Source organism: Platalea leucorodia (assembly GCF_965183815.1).
Source record: "Platalea leucorodia genome assembly, chromosome: 7".
Taxonomy (NCBI): domain Eukaryota; kingdom Metazoa; phylum Chordata; class Aves; order Pelecaniformes; family Threskiornithidae; genus Platalea; species Platalea leucorodia.
This window is the reverse complement of record NC_138829.1, coordinates 65,012,041-65,036,717: the sequence shown is the minus strand read 5'-3', so window position 1 is coordinate 65,036,717 and position 24,677 is coordinate 65,012,041. Positions and strand designations below refer to the sequence as shown.

General features: G+C 39.5%; 1 protein-coding gene across 1 annotated transcript in view; it reads left to right on the top strand.

Annotated features, from left to right (window-relative positions):
* Positions 1 to 15,316, top strand: part of ELP4 (elongator acetyltransferase complex subunit 4) — a gene marked incomplete at both ends in the record, with an annotated part of 156,938 nt that extends 141,622 nt beyond the window's left edge. The window contains one exon of the mRNA XM_082317305.1: positions 15,185 to 15,316. Within this exon, the coding sequence (XP_082173431.1) occupies positions 15,185 to 15,316 (132 nt within the window). The remainder of the gene's footprint in view (positions 1 to 15,184) is intronic.
* Between the last annotated feature and the right edge of the window lie 9,361 nt (positions 15,317 to 24,677).

Below are 24,677 nucleotides of genomic sequence, written 5' to 3'. Positions count from 1 at the left end.
TGAAACTTGTGTTTACAGTCCTACTAGCTGCAAGTAATTTAAAAATAATGATCCTAAACAGAGAAGCTGAATCATTAATATTAAAGGAAGGCACTTTTGTTAGAAAATACTGATTGATTTTTATGCTTCAAAACTTACCTGTTGGTAACTTCAGAGTAATGAATCTTTCTCAATTAAAAATGGTGATTTCCTGCAATTGGTAGGCTAGTCTGATTGTTCATAGTGGTGCTTTAAGTGCAGTATGCTGGATCTATAATACAAAAATATGATCACGGAGACCATTTCCTCCTTTTTGTCTTGTGATTCTTGTGGCCATGAAAACCACCAGCAGTATTGTCCAGTAAGTTATTTCCTATGTTTGTATATCTATCATATATTTCATTTCAAAAAGTCTTATCATCCTTATCATTCTGTTACGAAGATTGCTAAATCTAAGACATTCAGTGAGCTTACAAAGATGACGATTTAATAGGTGAATGTTCTCAGCTAAAAAGGACCGTACAGGATACCAGAGAGTCTCAGGTATAGAGATGCTTGTCAATCAGTACAAAATAGCTGCTGTAATGGTAATGACTGTATGCCAACTAATAATCAAACACAATCCCCAAAATTTATTCTAATTTAGGAAATAGTGTGTTTGTTAAGCTACAGCTTTAGAAAAGCCACAGAAACCTTTCTCCTAAATTCACTGGATTGTGTACTACAGTTATTGTTAGTTATTGGAGGATACCATTAATGAGTTGAGTTGGATTGGATTGCCTGGTTTGCTGGGAAAGACAGGCTTATTAGACAGGTCAGTAATATATACTACTACAAAAATTCTTTTGTTCAGCCCAGGAATGACCTAGTTTTGCCTTTTCTTTTATATCTCTATGAAACTCAGAGATGCAGAAAGTAGGGCAGAAGATACTGATGAGACATTTGCCCAAATACTGTGGCCAGTTGCTGTTAGGTTATTATCTAAGTTCTTTTTCAAGGAACCAGTTATCAAGTTGAAGCACTGTGGAGTGAGAGAGCACACACACAAGCACAATAAACAAAGTTAAGAATAGATACTCATATAAAAGGATTGACTTACAGTTTGGCTTACTTTTCATCTGAAATTATTATTGGTGTGCACATATCTTAAATTGATTGCATTATGATGTTGAATGAACTCATTGTAGTCTGGTATTGAGATTGGTTGTAGACTGTGGAAGTGATCGCAAAGGATAAATAAAATATTTTTTGTAATTATAGCAAACCAAACCACTTAATGTTCTTCCACTGCATATTTTGACATTAAAACCTCTTTCTTTTTTATGTCTCTTGTCAAAAATACGAAGCTTTAATATGTCAGTGCCGTCTATTCAAATGGAAAGAACCGTTCAGCTATTTTTTTTTTCCTTTAGAGCCTCATCTTTTTCCAGTGCCGTGGCTGTTCCCCCGGCAAATTCTAGCTACATTCAAAATATTCAAATAAGATCGTCTGATAAGGTTGCCTGGTCTCTTAGTTGGTTTTTACTTATTTATAGAAAGAAATGTTTAAATGGTATTTAGAAGAAATAATTATACAGCGAGTACAAAATGTATTACTTACCGGTATTTCCTCCCTTCCTCCAACCTGTTTTCATGCTATGGGTCAGGACTTAACAGCTCTCAAGAGCGTCTGGCTGAATAGCAGCAGGCTTCTAAATCTCAAATCAAGTGCTCTTCAAAGCACCTTACTTCTCTTGAGATAAAAACTTGAGGCAGGTTTTTCTATCTGGCCTATTCATCAAGTATAGTCTACTGAATTGTTGACATTTCTAAACACTAAAGGGATTTTAAAGATCTTATTGCTCTAAAGAGACTTACTTGTAGTAGGGAATAAAGAAGTGAAATGAAAAAAATACTGACACATGAAAAGTACAAAACTAAATAACTGCTAGAAACTACTGAAAGCAAGTAACTATAATTTGACGTATAGTTTCTGTACAAAACATATTTTCGATGTAGGAACCTGCTCAAATATTCAGCCCTCCCCCCCAACTTCCAGATAAATAGTAATGTTTATTTTAATCTCAATTACTCACAAATGTCTTGCATTTAATGTGATACCAGTTTCTGTCATTCATATTTAATATATTTGTTCAGTTTACACTGAGTCCTACTGTCTTAGATAGAGTCATTTAAAAAGGAATTAGTGTGACCTGTCTTTTAACCTTTCCCCAGCAACTCCTTATTCTGTGCTTAAACTTCCTTTAAAGCATTGGCTTGCGAAAGGGTGGTCAACCAATGCAGTTTTTATTTTTTTTTTATATAAGCAATATCAATCACTGAGTAAAAATGTGCCACGGTATGTTTTCATACCAAAACAGGGTAATCCAACATCATGATATTAAACTACACTTCAGTGATTTCTGAAGTCTAAGATTATTTGGTAGTAATACTACAAAAGGCTTCGTTAACTGGAATTTTAAACTGTAGCCCTCATGAGTCATGAGGGATTAGTACTGAAAATAAGAGATATTAAAATATGAATCACATAATTTCTACATCGTCACTTGGGAGTTACAGGAACTGAACATACTTCCTATATCAGTGCCAGTTTTCAGGGTGAGAAGACAATGATAGCAGAAATTTTTTTTTTTTTCTCTTCTGGCCTGGTTTTTGCCTTAGCGTGGAGCATCTGACAGTTGCATTTACCATTGCAGAGCTGAAGTTTCTAGCTTGTGAAAAGCTGCAAACATAAACAAACTGGTCGTCTGTTTAGCAACCTTGGTTTGTAAATGTGCAGAATTTTGTAAACCAGCAATACATTTATCTAACTGATACTTGCTTTTAAAACACAAATTAGTAATAATAGTTTGCACTTAAATAGCACTTTTTCATTTCTCTAGCACTGTTTTAAAATGATTGAATAATTTGTGTTTCTCTACACATAATAATCCTGCCAGGCAGACTCAGAAAATACCTGTAGCAAAGAAGAACTTGTCCGTGCATGAAAAGCAAAATAAAAAAAAAAAAGAAAAAAAGATAAAAAGCTCCAGAAAATTAGTCTGCTTCAAAAAGCTATTAAATTGTTCCTATCCCTGAAGCTTTACAAATGTGCTAATTGTTGTGTTCTGGTCATGTAATATGTTTCTGCACGAAGGCGCTTTCCTGTTGCCGAAGCCCTTGTGCCGTCTGGGGGAGGGACTGGCGTGCCGTGTAACACGGGGTAATGAATCTTCCCTTTGGGCAGCGTGTGCTTCAGGTCTGAATGCCCAGAAGTGTTTCACAGATGTGCTGGGCTGCCGAGCAATGGAAATTTTCTAATTCTAGCTGACCTAAAAAAGTAAACAGACTACCGAGCATAGGGCTACTCCCAGTATAAAACAACAATACCCCCCCAGCTAGCATCCTCATTTTGCCCCGCTACACGCTCCATCTTCATAAGCAGCAACTTGCCAAACCTGTGACACTGGTCTCTTGAAACAGCGGCGTTCAGGGACATATTGTATGGTTTGCATGGTATAATCGAATGTAAAACAATCCAGCTCACACTGTCTCCATGCTTTCTAGAGCAATACTGCATGCGTTGGAGACATTCAGTAGGCAGACACATTGACCATTGTCAGTAACTCGTATGCAGTCATAAATAATGTGCGCATTTGCATGTATAGTTACGTGTTGTGTTGTGTTTTTACACAGAACTTCTGAAACTGATGTATAGGAGGAAATAAGCATAGTCGATGTATACAAAATCTAGAAAAACCTCTGAGGCAGCAGTGGGGCAGCTCACAGCTGGGCTGGTCCACAGTCTCAGAGCAGCTCCCGTTTTCTCCTGTTCTTGGGAAAGCACTTCATTAAACTAAGTTTCATAGGATCTATAGAGACTAGATACTTGAACTCAATGGAGGTTTGTAGGCAATGTGTATTTTAGCAATAGCTGGCAGAACTGTTCAATTCAGAAGTCTGTTTGCATTTCTGTTGCCTCTCTTTTTTGAGTTGGCAAAACAGGCATTGAAATGAGCTTGTAGTGGAGACTTGCCAGTGCAAGTTACCTGTCTTGGAGCATAACCTTTCTGTGAAGTGTTGAAATCTATCTGGACAATTTTATCAAGAGGCAGAATACATTTTATCAGTTATTTGTGTTGTTGCACACCCTGAGATAAAAACGGTGGTTTTTAAATGGATGTATTAATGAGTTCTCTGAAACGTAACAAAATATTTAAACTGACACAGAAACTTGATAGGTTGAACTTTAACAGATAGCTTTGGATGCGAACTCAAATATGTGGTTAGTTTTCCAACTTAGCTGAAATTGTAGAGGGTGACAGTAACATTGCAATATGTTGGACCTCCTAGAACAGATGCTTCTGTCTCTGAATGCTATTTCTGCCTCCTCCTCACTTACATAGCTTGTTTGTACACACAGTGTCTTGAACACTTCTCAAGCTTCCCAGTAGAGAGACCCAAGTTGTTGTAGAGCAGCACAGGCATCGCCAGCAACTCTGGAACGTTGCCAGTGAGCCATCTGTGGTTTGATACGAAACCCGTACTTCGTGGCACGTTGCAATGTCATTCAAAGAAAGAGGAGATATAGTGGAGGCACTGATTCAGTGAGAAGCTTCATAGAGTTGTAGGACTGAATTCCTCTCCTCGACCTTTTACTCTCCAAGTTAAGAATTTAGTTTAAACTAGTCATCCAGGTTTCCTAAATAATCAGCAGAGATGGGCAAGCACTTGCAAGGGTGATTCATCTCATCCTGAGTATATAATATAGGTTAGACTGAATGGCTGACTTGTAGACAGCTGCAATTAGGTTGAATGAATCCGTCAGGGAAGAGTATGTGACATTAACATTAGCATCCATCCGCACTGTCCTGAGAGCAGACTTGCATCACAGGTCCCACACTCCTCTTATGTAAGCCCAGGGAGGAGAAATTCAGCAGAAAGAACAGATCTACAGGAGCAATGTTAGTCTGCTTGCTTTGGATATAGGTGATACCTTCAGACTCATGAACTACTGTTTGAATTTAGAACAGTATTTCCCTTCAGCTTTTTAACAACGTACTCCAATCTCAACTATAATGCGCCTACATAATATGTCTCCTCCTGCCCTTCATCTTTCCCTTCCTTCACTCCATCTTCAGCCCTTTGTCACTTAATTTTTTCCCCATTCTCTTCCACTTGCCCTTCTATGCAGGGTATTCTTTCTCATAGAACATTTTTTCAGTTAGAAGGAAAAAAAAGCTTTCGCATTAATACAGTATTTATATATCATGACATTTTTCATTCTTCCTGGATATTTTATCTTTCACTTCTTCCTTTTTACCCACTTTGTGTATTCAGACTGTAAACTCTTCAGGACAGAGGCAGCCTTTCAATATGTGCTTGGTAAGAGCTGGATCAATAAGTATTACAGTAGTATGCTATGTAAATATTTCGTACAGTTCTGGTTGTAAGAGTACCATGTATTTCTCTCAATTTTGGATCAGACGAGCAGCTGAACAGCTGTAGTCCCTGGATAGTCTATAACCATCACTGATTAATCCAGCCCCCTTTATAACATGCGGACCTTCTTCATTATGCAGAGACTACAGTTATTATATGAAGTGGGTCTGTTACTTGTATGTGTGATTTAGAGCACTCTGTGGTGCCAAACATTCAGCATTCTCAAGCATCAGAGAAGGTAAATCTTTGTGATATTTTTATCTTTCCCTTGTGTCCCTTCACATGTAATAAATAGTCTTTAACACATCTTGGAGTTTTTCTTTGGAATGAAAGAGTTTGTTCAGAAAATTGTCTGTTGTTTCCTTTCCTGTCACTGAGTAGTGGTGCCTAATGCTGCACATACAAAAACCCCCCTGTCTCTACTCACATGTTACTGGAACTTCTTCAGCCATCTGAAATCCTCTAGGGATTCATTTTGCACAAACATGTACGGAATAGAATTTTATTGGTACAAATGATCTCGGAAAGACTTTCGCTTTGCAACAGCCAGTGTTTAAATAAACTGAGTTTTAAATTCAGGCCCAGGAATTCAGATTTTAAGTACTTTGCATAGTTTTCTGTTCAGAGAACAGAAACAGTACCATGTGGCACATCCAAACGAATCAGCACAGTTTGAATTGAATTCTCTTGGATATTATCATATCACTTCTGTAAAGCAGATACACTGGAAAGCTGCACTGAAGAGGCACATATTAAGGTTCAGCATTCTGAAATGTAAAATGGCTTTTACAAAATCTATCACAAAGGGATGTGGGTTTATTAATGGTTCTTAATTTTGCCAGGTGTCTTTAAAGTCACTGTTTAAATAATCTCTTTGTAGTATTGGAAACCCACAACAAAACATCACTATCCTGCAAAGGAAGTGAAAGTGAGAATTATCCTAGTTTTATTTTACATTCTGTAAGTGATGGAAAATAAGAGTTTTAGAATTGTGTTCAAGTATTTTAAGTACTATTAGCTATACATAAAAAGTTATTTTCATATTAGCAATGTGTCCTTTAGCAGACAGGCAGGAATATGTAGGTAGAAGTATATTTATCAGCTATTCTTAGTGAAAGCCTTCTCTCAACACCTGATGTTCACAATAATTAATTTTGACGGCTCAGATTATGCTTCAACTTAAAAAAAAAAAGAAATAGGAAATGCATATGGTACATGTGCTTATTTTAACATGGGTTGATATAGTTGTGATTAGTTATAAGTCAATCACAGTTACCTGAAAAGTAGAAAATTTTAGAATGCTCTTTTTAAAAGTTGAGTCTTTTGTCTTTATAATCAGTTTAGAAAATGTATCCATTGCTGTGATTTAAAAATGGTCATGTAGCATCTGTGAATGTAGCAGAACAAGAAGAAACTGAGTTCATGTCCATTATACAGAAAAATAGTTACCAACTGGTTTGTCTCCTGAATTTGTTAAAATACCAAGAAAATTGTAATGTGAACAGGAATGTAAGAGATTCTTAGTAAATTAGTTTAAAAATAGTTTGCCTAAGACCTAAATGCAGTTATGGGAGGATAGTTTGGCACCATTCTCTCCACAAGATAAATATTATAGATTTTGAGACACTAGTCATAACCAAATTTCAGGACTATCATATGATTTCTGCCTGACACGGGCCTAGGCCAGTTGGAATGACTTTTCTAGTCCTTGCTGTGAGAGCTTATAATGTCTTCAGTAGTAAAGGGCTTAATGTTTTGCCATTGAGAAGTGAACTTAAATCAGCTCAGAAGTATTCTTAGGTTTTGTGGCATTAATAAGAATTTTGTATCTTTTCATAGTGGTATTGTCAGATTTGTATGTGAGTTGTTAGAAAGTTATGTCAGCATAAGTGATATGTCACTCCAGTAGACTACATATCATATAAGATATAATTAATTTCATCATAATACACATACCTGGTATCTCTCAGTTGGCAACTTGGCAAGGGAAAAGGCCAAAACTTATAGTCACCTCCATGTCAAATATTTGGACAAACTCTTCTCTCTAGAAGAAATTTCATTTCATACCTGCACATCTTTGTGTTTATATTAAGCCCAAAGGTAGTAATTTGTTTTTGCCAAGAAGACCAGTTAGTTACTGTGCTTGGTGATGACCTGTTAAGAACACAGTGAAGTCATTGACTGGCAAGGCTAAGATGCTCCTGAAATGTGTATCTCCTAAGGAGTTGGTAACCATTTGGCAGCTACCTCAGTTAGAAATGCAAGATGCAGGCTGTGGGGACGTCAAGTAAACCTGTTCATTCGGGACCTCTTTCACCACGTAAACAGACATATTGCAATGGCCTTGAAGCTGTGGCTCGGGGCACTGCAGAGAATCGGTGCTACGTGTTGCCATTGTGTTGAAGGTATACCCAATGTCCCTGGTGGGCTCAGCCACCACTATTAAATCCTTCGCCCACTGCCCAGATAAGAAGAGCAGAGCAGGTTCAGTGAACGTAACCAGGGTCAACCACCAGTCCTGGTGACTGCCCGACAGATCCATAGTTATGAGGCAAGTCCACTCTCAAGCTGAGAAGTCAGGGCAGCAGGTGAGGATCATACTCAGATCAGCAAGCTCCATGGTTGGGCCCTGGCACAGCAGCAGCACAGGAAAACGGCCAGGGCCTGAGCAGACCGCAGCTCCCCAGCAAAGCAGGGAGCACCTGGCAGGGCTTTGCCAGCTCCTTCTTGCACAGCTCTTTGTCACCCAGCAGCCCAGTTTGGGGGTGCACAGCTGCACTGTATCACAGCTGGCTACGAGCACTGGCAGCTAAAGCCTCCCGTTTGGGACAGTCTTCTGCACTGCAAAGATAAAGAGACTGCTCAGTGGCTGTGGAGTAATTTGGCATCCCTCCACTGGCTCCCTCTTTTCTTAAGATGTAAGTTGCTTGTTTTCATTTCCAAAGGCCTCCACGTCCTTTTCCCCAGCCTGCCTGGGAGATCTTATTCATTATCAAGAAGTCTATTTCCAGTCAGGTAATGGTGACAATCACTTGACGGTTCAGTAATTTTCAAGCAAGAAATGGGGTTCTTCACTCTAAGAGGAGGTTTTATACAGCTGCATTACTAACCTCCTGCAGATTTCTCCTTAAAACATACCTTTTTCATGATAGCTACAAAAATGCTGAAGTCTTTTCTTAGGTACTATGATAATAGAAATAATTACTAGTAATTATAAATGAGGTAATAACAAAAAGACGTAAAAGGGAGAACATAATGCAAGGGGTGCATTATGGGCATCATAAGCAGAAGAGGAAACAGTAACAGGAGCTCGGCCTCTGTACCACTGACTGTTCCTGTTGTCTCTTGTGTGGGCTTTATGGAATGGCAAGAGTTCTGCTTCAAAGAGAAATAAGTAGGATATAAAGCTCCCCAACTAGGAGTCTGCATCTTTCATTTTCCCAGCATTCCTAAAATTCTTCTCCCCACCCCCCTCTTCCCCCTAAACCAAATCCCTTCGGCTTTGGTGACTTCAGTCTTCATGGAGTTGTAGCAAATGGAACTAGAAGGGATCTAGAGAGGTCATTAACCCATCTCCCTGCCCCAAGGCAGGACTACAGCCATAATAGACTAATAAGCAATTTTTTTTTGTCAAAGATCCAAATAAATGGAATTGTAAGGATTTTTTTTTTAAGTTTAATTTTTGGAAGTTTGGACTCAGTTGTTAAAGCTTCATATAACTGTTAGCAGAGTCACAAGGTTAAATTTAGTGGAATTATTTTAATATATATCAAATTAAGAATGAATTCCCACCTGAACTACCAGCTCTTTTTTTATGCGATTCAACGATTTTGCATCACTCATGTTATTATTTATTTGTTTGCTAAAAATATAATAATGATTTTGGAGTAATATGAAGAATTACTTTGGGTTTAGATTTTTGCCAATATATATGTATCTGCTTATCATATTGTTGCTAAACATTTTTATACTTTTTATTGCTTAAAGCATTTTACAGAATATGTGATTTTAGTAGCCCTTAATTAATTTTATAAAATGTTGCTGTTTCTTGAATGTCCTCCACCTCAATTATTTCTGAGTATTTTAGCCAGTGTAAAAACAACCTGTACGGACACACATTTCCTCAAATCTGAAACGGAATTTTATGAACTGATTGTTATTTATACTGTGTAGGTATAATACTGGATTTCACTAGTTGCCTCCACAATGCGGTGACAATAGATTCCTCAGAATATGTGTAGCATGTGTATAGTTGTATAGTAACCAGTTCTTTAACATTATCTCTAGTAGCTAGCTCTTTGTTTAACCTGTCACTGGTTACTTAGGTTCAGTTATATGATTTTTACTTTATTTTCAACCCCTTTTATAGTCAGTTAAAGCATGAGTACTGTTTCTATGCATTTTGTAACTGAGGTACAATCAACATCAGGAGAGGTTGCTAGGAAAACTGCTGGTCAATCCGCTTAATACTGAAGAGAAAAAAAGGCTTACACTGGAAAGTCTGTTTTTTATAAAAAAATCTGTAAAACAATCCCCTTGATACAATAAGCTACACTGGCAAAAGCACTCGATAGTATTTTTGTCTACTAGGGATTTTGTTGGTTTAAAAAGAAAATAAATTACACCCCAACCAAATGTACCAGCCCACTGGAAGCTCCTAGAATAGCCATGTCTCGGATCTTTACATCCCAGTCTTACAAGGCAGACCACTGTCAGAAAACCATCAGTGCTGTGTTTGGTCCTCAGCGCTGAGACTGGACTAAACGATTGCGATTGCTCGGTGTCCTTTCTGGCCTGTCTTATCTTCCACTTCTACTTTTTTTTCCCCCCATTGAGAACAAATAAAGTAATTAGAAGTTTTCTTCAGGCAGAGGGAGGAGCAGAGGCAAAGTATGTAATAAGTTTTGTCTGAACTGTTCCTTTCGTAATGCATGCCCTAAAGCTGTGTGCTTAGCTGCGTTCAGTGTAATTGTTCCTATCACTGCAAAGCCTTCGGGACCTGCCCGAAACAGAGCAGGCGGGAAGCACCAGCGCTCACATCGTGCCCCTTCCCTAGCTATGCCTTGTACAGCAAGTAATAGCCTTCCCCCATAGCCAGTTATTTCTTAATCGAGTGAATGAAGCGTAGAGCCTGATCCTAAGTTTAAACCTTTTTGACAGCCTGCATAGGTGAAAATAGTGTGTGATCATGCAATTAAACACACTGTAATAATGCAGATACACAATTAACTTTGCACAAAGGAAGTTTACTCCAGCATTGCTTAGTTTTTACACTGACAAACTTTACCTTTCTTTGATACAGGCTTTAGGAAGTTATCACAAGGAGGGCAATTATAGGATCCTATTTTCACTTGCATATTTCCTTTAGCCAGACTATGACCATTTTGCCTTAAAATATTGTTGCCCTGCCAGCTTGCTGTAGGCTACAGGAAGTTTTGTGTTTATCCACACACTGGAATATTTTAATGAAAACCTTTGATTATTTAAAAGAACAGATGAAAATACGCAATTTTATGGCTCGCATTTATGGCAGGGATGTGTTTTTGCTGTCCTGTGAAAATCCATTCCTGTTTGGTGCAGGCACACTCAGTACTGCCTATTCAGCTTGACCCTTTTCCAGGGACGTACCTGCTTTTCGGAGCGGGAGGCGAGCCGGTGCCTGTACCCACACTCTGGGCAGGGGGCACTGGGGCAGAGGAGAGGGGCAGGGGCAGGAAGGGGGGCCAGAGAGCGGTGCCAGCAGGAGAAAGAAGGGCAGATCAAGAACAACAAGTGGGAGGAGGAGGAGGACAAGGGGCTGAGGCAAGGAAGGGTGTCCTGGCACTGAATTTGGACCTGGGCATGGGAGCAGGGAATGGAAGATGGGCATAAATGGGCAAGAGAAACCCAGGACTGGCAGGAGCAGGAATGAAGAGCTTGGAAGCATAAAGCTGAGACTGGCTGGGGCAAGGCTGGGGAGTGCAGATAACCAGAGAAGGGGCATTTTTGTCATGAAGACCAGTTGCAGGATGGGAGGCCTGGGCAACGAGGCCTGGGATTGCCGATGTAAGCAAAATCAGCGTGATTCTTATCAGAATGATAAGAGAAAGAGAGATTGAAAGGGATGGAGGTCACAGCCTCAGAAATAGCAGAGAAGTCTGTCCAGCAGAAAACATTTTGTCGTAAACTGGGACTTTAAATGTGATTGTTTCTCTGTGGTCAGCAAATATCTGTGCAAATGTCTGATCGTTCTGTAATGCTGGTGTTCCAAAAGGATCACAGCCTATTCATGCTATCACTTACTGCCTTAGTTCAAGTGACCGCAATGTCCCTGTTGGTGCCAAAAATAAAGGCCTGTTGTTTAACCTGTGGATGTCTGTATAATGCCGTGCAATGAATCTCCAGTTTGTTTGTGGTTTAAAATTCAGAATATTTTTTATGGTGTTAAAATATTTAATAGTATTAATATTTGCAGCCCTGTTTATATTTTAAGCTGTGCACAGAAAATGTAAGGAATGATATTTTGAAATGCCTATTCAGGCTTTATTCAGGGGTAGCGTGTGTGTGCTATGATTCAGATCTTAATGGCAGGATAATATTCAGTTGTTTTCAGAGGACCCTAGTGTTGTTTATTGTTCTGAATACATCTGATCTGAGGACGAATGTGGCATAAGCAGTGAAATATGCTTCCTGGAGAACCAGCAATTTGTTGTAATGTTTGAAAATTGGGATTGTAGAGAGGGCAAGGATTGCAGGAGGGATGGTCTCATAATTAAGACGATTGAAGGATATCGTGGAAGGTATGATGTGTCTCTGCCTATACCACCGAGCTTCTGTGTGATCATGTCGCTTCAACCCAGGATTTTTATTTCAGTACTCTTATTTTGTGTCTCTCATTTTCTGAGTGCCTGACTTGAGGTTCTTGAAGAAGTACTAGGCACTCACAGCTGCAAATGAAGTTAGCATTTGATCATGTGAAATGCTGTACAATGCTAAACATTCTGGAAAACCAAGTCCTAAATGCCTCAGATGGTATTTCTGAAATTAGTAGATACCTTTTGCCATGTGTTTTATGTGCCTCAATTCCCTATCCCTAAAATGGAGGTAACTTTGCTGCCTCATCTCACGAGAATACTAGGAAAATAACACAGTTGGTATTTGTGAAGCATTCAAGTGCTATATACTGACATGTGCTATTGAAAAGCCATTCTGTCTTCAGAACAAGGTTTGAATAGTGTACAATAAATATGTCAGAAAAGTTCAGAGTAAACAGTGACAAGAAAACAAAATACTGAATAGCCAGTCACTAAATGAGCAGTGTGCATCCTCTTCACTGAATAAGATGGGGGAAGAAGAGTATATGCATGTATAATGAAACACTGTATCATAACAAATACATCTGTAAAAGCTTAATTCAGTCCCACCATCCAATCTGAGGATCTTTAATTTTTACTTTTGCTATCTGAGTCTTTGCAAATTTATAAATAGTCTTCTGTCTATTTTCCATTTATAATATATATTAGCAAACGAACACAGCATTGACTAAGAGGCTTTGTAAATATAAAAGACGTTTTTTCTTTTGACCACACTTTAAGTTCAAGCCAGTGTGGCAGGGTTTACGTTTCTTCCCTGTCTGTGATATTACTTAGTCCCTCCGTAAGATGAGTTTGCTGAGTCTCGGTTCTGTTTGCTCTTCATCACCTTGCTCTGAATCCATTTGGCAGGCTTGGCAAAAGGGTCAGTAATTGCAGGAGGAAGACAGCGGTACTACATTTCCCCTAGAGGAAGCCGCCTCTCCCGCTCCCCGGTGAGGGCGGAGAGATGCTAACAGTGAGTGGGAGAAGGTTGGATTAGTTCACTTGTCTCTCTGCCTCCCACGTACCAGATACCCTGTACCCTGCTACCAGAGTACTGTACTCTCTTTTGGAAAGAAAATGTGACTGAAAGAACTGCCGAGTGCTCCCCTGCACTTTCTGGCGTTTCCTCATCCTTTGTTTTCCAGTGGTTACAGCCCCCCTCATACAATCCAAGTTGTACATTGGCTCTTGCCTAGCAAACGTTTCTCTCAGCAGACAAACAAGATAGGCACGTGCCTAGTTTATATTGTGTTGATGTAGAAATGAGGCATCATGGACCACAGTTCACATCCACAGCCGTGCTTAACCTTCTTAGGAATAAGGGAAGAACTGTAAGTGAAGGATACTATAGCACAGCACTGATTTTAATACAGTGAAATGTAAGAGCTCCATAGTTACTAAATGGTACATACAGGGGTTGTTTTTTGATACATAAATTGTGCTTCATAGGCAAAGTGCTACAAATAAGTACACATATTTCTCCAATTTCAACACTGAGGTATGTCATCTCACCCTGGGTGCAGGCTTTCCTACTCCACATGTGTTACTTTATGCATTTCCTTCCCTGGGAGAAGACAACAACCCAGCACACGATCTTCTCCCTGCACTGCCCACAACCAGCAGTGGCCAGTGGTAGGCAGCACTTTGGACCACCTCTCAAGTTATGTCTAATTGCACAATCTCAAAGCCAGCAATGACTTGAACAGTCAGCCCACTGTAAATACAGATATTTCATATGCTTTTTAATGGAATTCTTATCTTATCCTACAAAAGTTACAAAGGCATTCGATAAAAGGCAGTTGTATTTACGTGTTGTGATAAAAACAAAAACATAGCAAAAGCAGAGAATAAGGATAGTCCCCACAACCTCCTAATATAGTTTTGCAGCCATTACTGTTATCCTGTTCCCTTCGGAAGCGTGTGTGTTTTAAAAGAAGAGCCACACAGTTTAGCCTTTGCCTACTAAATCTTTCAAGAACTATGCTCCTTCCATGATACCAGTGTCATAAATTATTGCACTGTGTAGAAGATGCTCAACTGTCTCATCTGACCGGCTTTCAGTACCTCGCTGTGTCCAAAAGCAAGCCAGTAATTAACCAAGTAAAGCCTCAGTTTTACATTAATTTTCACCTTACTTTACAAAAGCTAAATGGTAATGTCATGTCTTTTATGTATCTCCAGTGCAAAAGATCCTCAGAGGGAGAGTTGAAATATTTTTGTCATAGTTGAAAAGTAAGGTTTATTATGCAAGGACTGTGTGCTTGTGGACAACCGTGTAACCCGTGTCTCAGTTTCCTCATCTGTAAAATGGATGTAATGTTCCTACAACTCACAAGGGATGGCAAGGTTTGATTAGCGTATATGATTGCCTTATACAAATACAACTACTATCACTGCTTGTTTTTATTAACAACTATCAGTAGCGTATAAAGAAGAAACATTTAGCAGAATAATGCTGCAGCCAGGGTGAGCCCTCTCCATCTTTTGACCATCACATCATTTATTTTCAGACTCTGCCACAAAGTATGCGTGTTTGAAATAAAGCTTTACTTACATTGTAAGGCCATAGAAATCAAAGGATTTGATGTAGGGGTTGACATACAGGCAAAACACTTGTTTTTAAAGGAAAAAAGCCCATAAATATGATTAAATACCTTGAGCAAATTAGGATTTTGTTTAGAAAATTTTCATGAGGAAAAAATCTATTCCGATTTACAGAATCCAATATATTGAAAACATACAAAACTGTTTCCAGGTCAGCCTAAAAGAGTGTCTGGGAAGTGTTTTATTTGCGTGAGTAAACATCAATCCGTCAGGAAAAAGACTGCACTTTGAAATATGCTATGGAAAATAAATTCTGCTGCAATTATTCTTTTTTTCCTCTCTCTCTTTCTTCTCTCTCTCCCCATCTCTCTCTCCCTCTCCCTCCTGAAAATCTCCTGCCACAGCGACTGCATTTGCCTCCAGACTTGTCAGACACAGTGAGCCGCGCAAGCAAACAGGATCTGGCAGAATCCGCCAAACTGCTGAGCTCAGGATGTGGTGCTATGGCCATCGGCAAGAAGCACCTGGACTTCTAGTGATTTCTACTTAGCAGTTTCACTCAGTTTTGTATGACACTCTAATTATGAGTGTTAATGACTTATATAAATATTTTTCTTAATGATTTGACCCAGCAGTCTTTAAAAATACATGTTATCATATGGTGCCTTCTTTTTTTTTTTTTTTTATTCTGGTTTCTTTATACTAATTTTGAGCTTGTTTGGATTTTGGTTTTTGTTAAAGCTTCTGTTATGTTGGGTCCTGCCATTGTTCTGCTCAACTGAAAACATACAGTATTTTGTTCTTTTCCTTAAAATATGAAAATTACTCTCACCCTTTCATTTCTAGATCTTTTTTTACAATAAAAATGAAGGGATATTTTTCCCAATGGATTTTTTTATATACTAACATTTAAAATTTTGTATGAATAATAAGTTAAGTTGGACGGTTTATTGAAATAAAGGAATGAAACTAAGCAATTCATTGTTCACGTGTTATTCTGAAAGCAAACTATACAGTTATGGTTTTAAAAACATTAATTTTTGTAATTGAAATACCATTCTTAAATTTCAGGAAATAATTACATTAGTTTATTAAATATGTAATAATAAATTTAAAATATATAAGATAGTTTTTATTCTAACATGCCAGCAATTAAGAATGGTTGTTTTTTGAATCAGAATATATTATAGATAATTACTTTGCCTTATGGCTTACTACATGCATTAAAATGCACTTGAATGGAACTTACTAACCATAGAGAAAAGAATTTATTTCCTTATGTAGTTCAAAACAGTAATCCTAAACAATTGAAGTCAGCACTATGAAATTATGTCAACAGACATAATTCAAGATTGAAATTCAAACCGACAGCTACATTAATGCTAGAAAACCAGAAGAGTGCATTTGAGCTCAGGGAAGGGTATCACAGCATGCTGGTCTAAAGCAGGGCAGAATATACAAGTAATTCAGGCTTCCGTACCCTCAGATAGACAATTTGTGAACTTCTAACTATTTCATATGTATCTCTGTGTATATCTCATCAAAGAAAAGAATGGTAAAGCAAAGCTGACCTGCAAATTAAAGTGGTTTGCATTCTTTCTTCTGAGGCTGACTTCCATTTTGAAAGGTAATATCTTCTTCTCCGCAGAACTTCCAAGCCACCCAGCTGTAAGATTGCATTACAGTTTCAAAATCTAGTCTTTATAATAGTGTATTACATGGCTGGACTGAAATTGACTCTTCAAAGAACATGTTAATAGGATGCAATAATGGTAACTTATTTTGATGCGTTTGGAACCAAGAGTTGGTTAAGTGGTTTGCTTTTTTTTTCCGCAATCCAGGTTCTACTTTATTTTTTTCTTGACAACGCCGTGTAAAACAAAGACATAGCTTTTAAAACTGTCTAACTAATATGATGAATGTCAATCACTTAAAAAACTCCACTGTAGCATAAACACATACTGTATACAGCTTTTATTCTGAATTAGAATAATTGAATCAATGACAGTGATTTGCCAGGATGTCAAATCTATCCATCATATCCTGTCACTACCAGTTTATTTTTTGTGATCAAAATCAAAAAGACTACTATTTTGTCATCAGCTATTTCATTAGTAGTAACAATCAGGTTTTCTCTTCTGTATTTTTTAGATATGCCTGTTAGATTTTTTATTTCTAAAGACACAAATCCTTTTTAACTCTTTTCAAAATAAAGTTTCAGAACTGAACTGTCAGTTTAATAAAGCAAAAAGACATCTACTTTCCTATGCCAATATATTTAAAATATTATCATTGATGTCTCAAACATTTTTCTCTTTTTGTATTATGTGTAACACTGAATGGAAGTTCTCATTAGATACTTAATTGTGCCTTTTGAAAGCATGAAATAATTTAAATACGTAGGATAAAGTGATTTTTAACAAAGGTGAAGTTTTACATAGTACATCTTTTTAATGTAAATAACACAAAACACGGTATTTCTTTGTGAAATACAAAGTCACAAGACACACAAATTGCTGCCAACATACTTAAATAGGTCACTGACTTAACATACAGGGGAGAAAGTATGATTAAAGTCACAGTCGATTTCTAGTTAACGTATTAACTGAAAATGGTTAGTAAGTAACATGTGTATTCCACGTATGTATATGTGTATATGTGTGTCCTATGCATTTATAAGACTTCAATTTCAAAAACTTTATTAGGTTAATATTAAAGCTGACAAATATTTCTAATAATAAAGGGAACTCCTTCTGCAAATCTGGATTAATTTTTTTTCTGAGTCACTAAACATGCTTTGTAAAATAAGCCTTAGAGTATACAGATGTACAGTGTTGTTTACCTAAGGCAAAAACATGGAGCAAAATTTCTCTTCTTTTCTTCCAAAATATCGTATCAGTTACAACAACATATGACAGTGACGTGGCTTATCCAGTAAACTGGTAAGTGAAATAATGCTATATACGTGCTACCTGATAGTATGTAGATATATAGTAGATATAGTATAGATTTCATTTACTGCGCCAAAAGCAATTTTGACTTGGGAAGCAGAAGTGTTTACGTGGTGATTTTCTGTGAATTTTACCCATAACCACTCTGTGACTGTCAAGCTCCTGGGTACAAAACATCCTTCGGTTCTTTCTTCTCTTGATTTGAAGACAAATATTTAACTAAGGGGTGCAGCTCAGGTAATCGAAGAATGGGTGCAGCCTCTTTTGACAGGCTGTTGCAATGTGCTGCCAGCTTCTTTTGCATCTTCAGAGCCCCCTTGTTGGCTTGGATGGAAAATCGGTGCGATCCTTACTTGTTTTCAGAGGGCTGTTTTCCACAGAGATCGCGGTACAAGGTTTTTTTGTTTGTTGCGATTTTTTAAGCAGAACTTCCTACTTTTTAGCAGGCTACAAACTGAAACCTCGAAACTCAGCTGAGAAACAATAGATTCATCCCAGTGAAGACATTCCCAATTCAGCACGAGAACCTGATCTTTACAGAATTGTGACAAACAGTCAAGAAAGCAGTAATGAAATTTAAAACGTTGTGTCTTTAATGTGTCAATTAAGAATTCTTTATATAATTCCTGTTGTGTTGAGGTTTTCAAAATATAAGTATTTGGAACATGAGACGAATATTACGATAGATTAAGTCTTCCTCTATGTTTGTAAAGAAATTTCAAAAGCAATTTCAAGGATGCAGCAATTTTCTGTAACAGTAGCTACAAGCATCTGAAAACGGGCATTCAGCTACTTCAGGTTTTATACATGTGGTAGTACGCCACTGGTTTCATCTTTAAATGTAATATAAAATAGTGATGTTGTTCCAAACACAGCTTTTGGAAAAGTGCAAAAGTCTAACTTACAAAAAATCCTTTACTATGTCAATATTGGAAAGTGAGATATTAATCAAGTTTTTCTGAAACCACAAGGTTGTAACACATCCCTTTAAAAATGTATGTATATTACAAGTGTTACACGCACAAACACATACACACACATATTAAACCAGTATTTCTCCAGGATCATATATTAGAAATTTAATAAAGTGTTCTTCTTCTTTTGCCTGTGCTGGAGAAATGTCATCCATAACTACAGAGCACAACAGAAATAGGAAAGAAGATGCTTTTATGCCTTTAAGAGGTGGTGGAAGCAAGTACAATCCCCCCTGACATCTCTTGGGGCTTCTCTTTTCTCTTGTGAGCTACCTGAGTGCAAGGCCTACATTTCTTTTTTTAATCACATTGAGCACATGATGGTGCTTATTCAATAATAAATGTACCTGTGTAGAAAAAGAATGAAAGGGAATCCTCTTCATCTTAAGAAAAAAAGGCAACTCAAATGCAGGAAAAAACCAAACAAACAAACAAAAAAAAAAACGGAAAACAAAAATTCCACCACAATTTTTTTCAGTTTCTAGTCTAATATAAGCAAGTGTTAGGCCCTTTTTTTTTTTCTTTCCAAAAATGGTTCATTAATATAGTGGATGCCTGCATCTGTATCTCAGCATCTGAATGGACAGACAGATTTTCAAGAGTGTTGAGCATGAAGCATCCCGGAGCATCTGCTGAAAACTTGGCTGCTTGTTTAAACTCCACCTTTAAACAATGTCGAAAGTTATTAGGCCCATCAAATTAATTTGCAGACCTTCTGTTCATATCAAAATGAAGACATCTTTTGTGCTTTCTATATTTTTTTGCACATGGATTTTCTGGTGCTGTAGAGCTTAATCTAAAAAATCTTCCAGAGAAGTCACTGATGATTTAGACCAGGAGCAAGCTGGTGGAATTAGGTCCAGTGGATCTTTTTAAAAATGTTAGCAGATCCAAAATGTAGCAAGAATCAAAATAAAAGTCTTCACTCTATGCTGGCAGAGTTTGAGTCTGAACATTCATGCTCTCAGAATGCTCCCAGCACTTAAGGCATCAGAGGCATTCTCTTAAAAAGTCTTGAAAAAGGTAAATTTTGGTGCACTTTCAGCTACATTTTTGGAGTTAGGTTGGAGCAAACCACACTAAAGAAAGCTGTTGGTGAAATTTCATGGGGCTAGATATAGAGAAGAACAGAAATGAGGTCTGGTTTGGGTTTAGATATGAAATCAAGCAGTTTTCAGTGCCAATATTTTGAGAAAGCATATTGTGTGGAGAAAAAACTGTAAACTTGCTGAAAATACGGTGCCTGAGTGAGACTTTTCTGCAGTTCTTAGCATGTATTTATTTATATTATTGAAGTATGTCAGAGCTACTACTCATAGACCAGGACTGTGTTGTGCAGAGCATCATTCTTGGCCTGGGACTTGCACCGCTGCAAAACAAATTTGCCTTCCTGACCTATTTTAAATCAATAGGACAGGGATCATTCTAGCAGGACTTGATGCCAGTTCTACCCCCATCATCTTCAGATAGCAGCCATAGCTGGAAACTGCTGCTCTGGCACTCAGTTCCTGACCAGGGAAGTTTTAATGGGTCCGTTTCCTCTCTGGGCACATTCAACATCTTTATGGATCCAGTAGATGAACTAGTCAGACAGCAGATATACATCTGCTATCCATCACGTATAAGGAAACTCCTGCCACCAGCATGGCCTTGCACTTGGAAAAGCTAAACTAATGAATAAAGCTGAACTCAATCAAGACCAGATAGAGAGTGACAGGCGGAGGAAAGAGTTTGGAAGAATTCTCCAGCATGGTGAAATTTCCATTTTTGGTGCTTCCCAGCCTACGTTCAGGATAGCTCAGCAACTTTGGAAGATTACTTGAGTGAGAAGGAGTTTGACAGTACGCTCTTGGAGACAGTGGAGTAGCAAGTCCGTCTGTGTGGGAGACAGAGCCTTCCCAGGAGCCACCTCAAAACCGAGCCGTTCTTCCCAACCAGCAAAGGATTGTAGGTAGGGAGCTTCAAACATACGCCATCAATACGCTGGCTTCAGACAAGTAAATAAAACTTCACCACAACAAAACACTGGGGAAGAGGATGGAAGCACAAGCGGTGTGGTAGGTAGGCACAACTACTTCATGCATGATGGAGAGCACAGCAGGTAGACACAGTAAAGGAATATATGCAAGGGAGCAGAACAGGGGGTCCATTCTGCAGTCCTTGCCTACGGAAGGATCTATGAAGTTTTAAATGTGTCCTTGCCCAAACAGCTGTAAATCAACAACAGTTTGTGCAGAGCAACTGAATCATAACTCAGAAAATCATCAGACCCAACAGGAGCTTAGTTTAACTAAGGATCTAAGGGTTTGAATGCATATTTTGCAAAATAACAGTGTTGACTTAAATTCAGAGAAATCAAAGTGGATGACTTGCTTCTTTAAAAGCAAAGAAAATATTAAATTTAAATGACTGGATTTTTATTTCATCCAGTCTGACAGAGGGAGTTTTAAAAATAAATAAACTCTCCCCTGCAGTATCTGCAGACTACAGACTCTGAATAGGAATACAGCTTTGCGGAGAGAAGTGTAAAGGGTAAAACATAAACAGTTACAGGGAGAAATATATGTTTTCTTCGCTTGTGGCGTTAACATATTTATTGTAACAGCCTGAAGGTGTTTATCTGCTGTATGCAGTACCATATAAATCAGAGCCCTTCTGTTGCCCTATATGTAATTTTTATGGAATAACTGCTCATAAACTTCTCAAAATCCATCAGCATAGGCCTGACCTGAAGGAGGTTATCTGTGAATCTACAGACTCCTCTGGTGCAGCTGGAAAAGCTCGTATGTCCCGAGAGAGGAAGAACTGCAATTCGCAACCCTCACCGATTTTAGCTGCTGGAGTGTACGTGAGGTCTGTCAGGTGCCTGGAGGCAATTGCAACCTCTGCTGGAGGATTTCATGCAACTTACAGCTCCTGTCAGGCACCTGAAGGTAACAAGGATCCTCCTGGGTCGCTCACAAAACGCCTGCTCACCATCTGACCCAGCTGCAATTCCACTTAGGAGGTCAGGCTCCAGCACCTGAGAAACCATAGACCTCTACCAGCCCAGCAAAAACAGTATCGCGGTCCTTTGTGGGGGCACAGCAGCTCCAGCGCACAGCCCGCTGGCATCAGACACGCGTGGTCACCTTCACCCTCTTCAAAATCACAATCGTCTCACCAGGGATATTACCTGGTGGGGTATTACCTAGGGGGAGGAAAGGAACAGTGCGGAAGGCCCTGAAATTCTCAGTGTGTTAAAGCATAGTCGTCGGATGTTCTCAATGAAACTTAAGGGAAAGCAGGTTTCCCGGGGCCTTTTCTCTAAGGGGCCATCTTCAAAAGAAACAACAGGGATTCTGGCAGCTGGAGAAAATCTGTCATATGTCAGCTGTACGTGTTAAAAGACTGATCAAATGGTTTCATTCCTTTGAGGTTTCATTTCCGCAGCCTCTATGAAAACACCTACATCTTCCACACAATTGCTATTGAAAACTATCTTAGGATAGTAAACTATCCTAAGTAAGCTACCCTAAGTAACTGTCTGCTGATACATTGGGTTTTTCTTTCTTTACATCTAAGAGAATATTAGGGGAGGAATTAATTTAAAATATATTCTAAAGCAAGGAACTTGCCAGCCTGGCTCCTATCCAAACTGTACTAGCTTTACTACCACACATCTCATGCAGATTGCTCCTTCCTCTGCTATTTTCTCTAAGAACTACTAAACAGGTAGCGTATGTGAGAGACTTGCCTAACATCATTCTCCAGCAGTAATCCAAAGGGAGCTGTATCCCATGCTTCGTTTTCCACCCAAAGAGGAGGAACATTTCTTCTGCCTCTGCTGTGCTGGGCAGGGCAGGGGCTTCAGGCTTCCCTGCACATTTCAGCCAGAGACGCACCCGCGGCTGCCTTCTCTCCGCAGCAAGACACGTAAATACTCACTGTCTGAACAAGACCGAACAACCGTCACAGACTCTGCTCTCACGTCTGTAATTCATATGCCTATTTCTAATGGGGAGGGGATTGTATTTGGGTATTTGTAGGTGCCAATCACACTTTTGATTAGAAACAGGGCTGCAGGAGCTCATTAGGCAAGCGGGTGTCCTGTCAAAGAAGAGTTATTTAAAAAGAAGATGCTACACCATTCCCAGAGCAGAAGAGCCTTATCAGCTGCATGTGGAGCAATGCTCAACTGCTGGAGCTGAGGACAAGAGCGAATGGAAACGAACTGAAAAAAAAAAAAGAAAAAATAATGATACATTTTCAGTTTTCCTAGTGCTGTTTATACCATGGAAATGCAGAACAAGTTTAAACCTTAGCATAACTCTAAACCTGCACATATTACCCAGAGAAAATGAGATAATATATTTTAGTCAGTAATACCAGAAAAATCAATTAAAAAAAAAGGCAAACCAAAAAAAGCCAGACACCTTTGGCCATGGAAAGTGAATGAAATAGGACTACCAATGGCTGGAAAGCCTGGGGGAGGCAATGTGTGTTATCAGTCCCGGGTTGTTCTTTGCCACTGTAATCTGGCCCCCAAAGATAAATCCCACGTTAGGCTGCCTAAAGTAAACCAGCCTACAGGGGCATTTTGCTCACTTTATAAATAAAAACCTAGCTAAAAAGAAGTGGTGAAATCCCCTTTCTGTGTTACAGCCTGGGCGAGAAAGCAGCCCTTTCTGCCTCCTGGAGCAGGGCACACGCCGACTCGTGCTTACCTTTTAAAAACAATTAAAACCGGTATCTGCACGGTGCGAGGCAGTTCCAACACGTATGTCACCGTATGCATGTCTGCTTCGCCATCAGCATGTATGGCTCATCAGCTGTCTGCTCTGAACAATAACTGTTAGGTTAGCAGCCTTTTCACTTGTAAATGTAAATATTGTATCTAGAACACAATATTTGAAATACAAAATACAGTGTTATTAAGACAGCGCTCACACATCAATTCTTGTGTGACTATAATTTGTGAAATGCCTTAGGAGGGGCTTATAAATAAAGTATAAGGTGTTATTATGAAATACATTTTAACCAAATGCACAGAAATGTCTCATTCCTATTGAAATCAATAGCAAAACTCCCACTAATTTGAGTGGTAAAAAGAGGAGACCCTTGGAAATTGCTGTGTTACACTGAGCAATACATTACAGCAGATTTCAGTCTTTGTACGTAGTACAGCTCTAGAAGAAGAAAGGGGATGAAAACGGGTATTAGAGGCTATTCAGAGCACGCTGAAGATTTTCATTTCCCACTTATGCGGCTGGTAGCCGTGTCTGGCGAGGCAGCACGTCCCCACGCAGCCGCACACAACCCCCTCGCCCGTTTGCAGCAGCACCCCGAGGCCGGCTGGGCGCCGGGGCTGCTCCGGGGCCTCGCCTGGCCCCCAGCGAGCAACTGGGAGCTGGCACCGGTGCTCAGGCGTGGGAGCCCCCGCACACTCGGCCCCGCGCCCTGACCCTCCCGGGGGAGAAGGCTCTTGACAGGGCTGTGGTTGCGACGTGCAGTGCAAGGCTGCCTGGAACCCGCAGAGCCCCCAGCACCCGCAGCAGCAGCTCTTCAAGGCAAGCAATGCTCTGGGGACCAAATGCCCTAACTGCTTCCCAGTGTGCAGCCAGCCAGGGACTTTTCCCCGCCGACCTCCTTCCACAGGGCACAATAACAAGCCAGTGAGCCAGAAATGTCTCCTCTCCACCGCGGCTAGCTAGCCTGTCACCAAAATAAGCTCAAGGTTCATCCGCGCACGCAACTGCTTTATAGCATTGCTGCGACTGCAGAGGTGCAGGGCTGTGAAAAGCTGCAGCCCTGCAGCACAGCCTGGCCCGAAGAAGGCTTCAGAAGGGGCGTAGAGGGCTAGCGATGGCTCGATGGAGGCCACCAGCGGCTGGACTGCAGGCGGTGGAGCTGCAAGGCCAGGAAGAGCCAGGAAGGGCAGGGAAATGCTACGGGGAGCTGCCTCTGCCCGCGTATCGGCACCTGCAGAAACA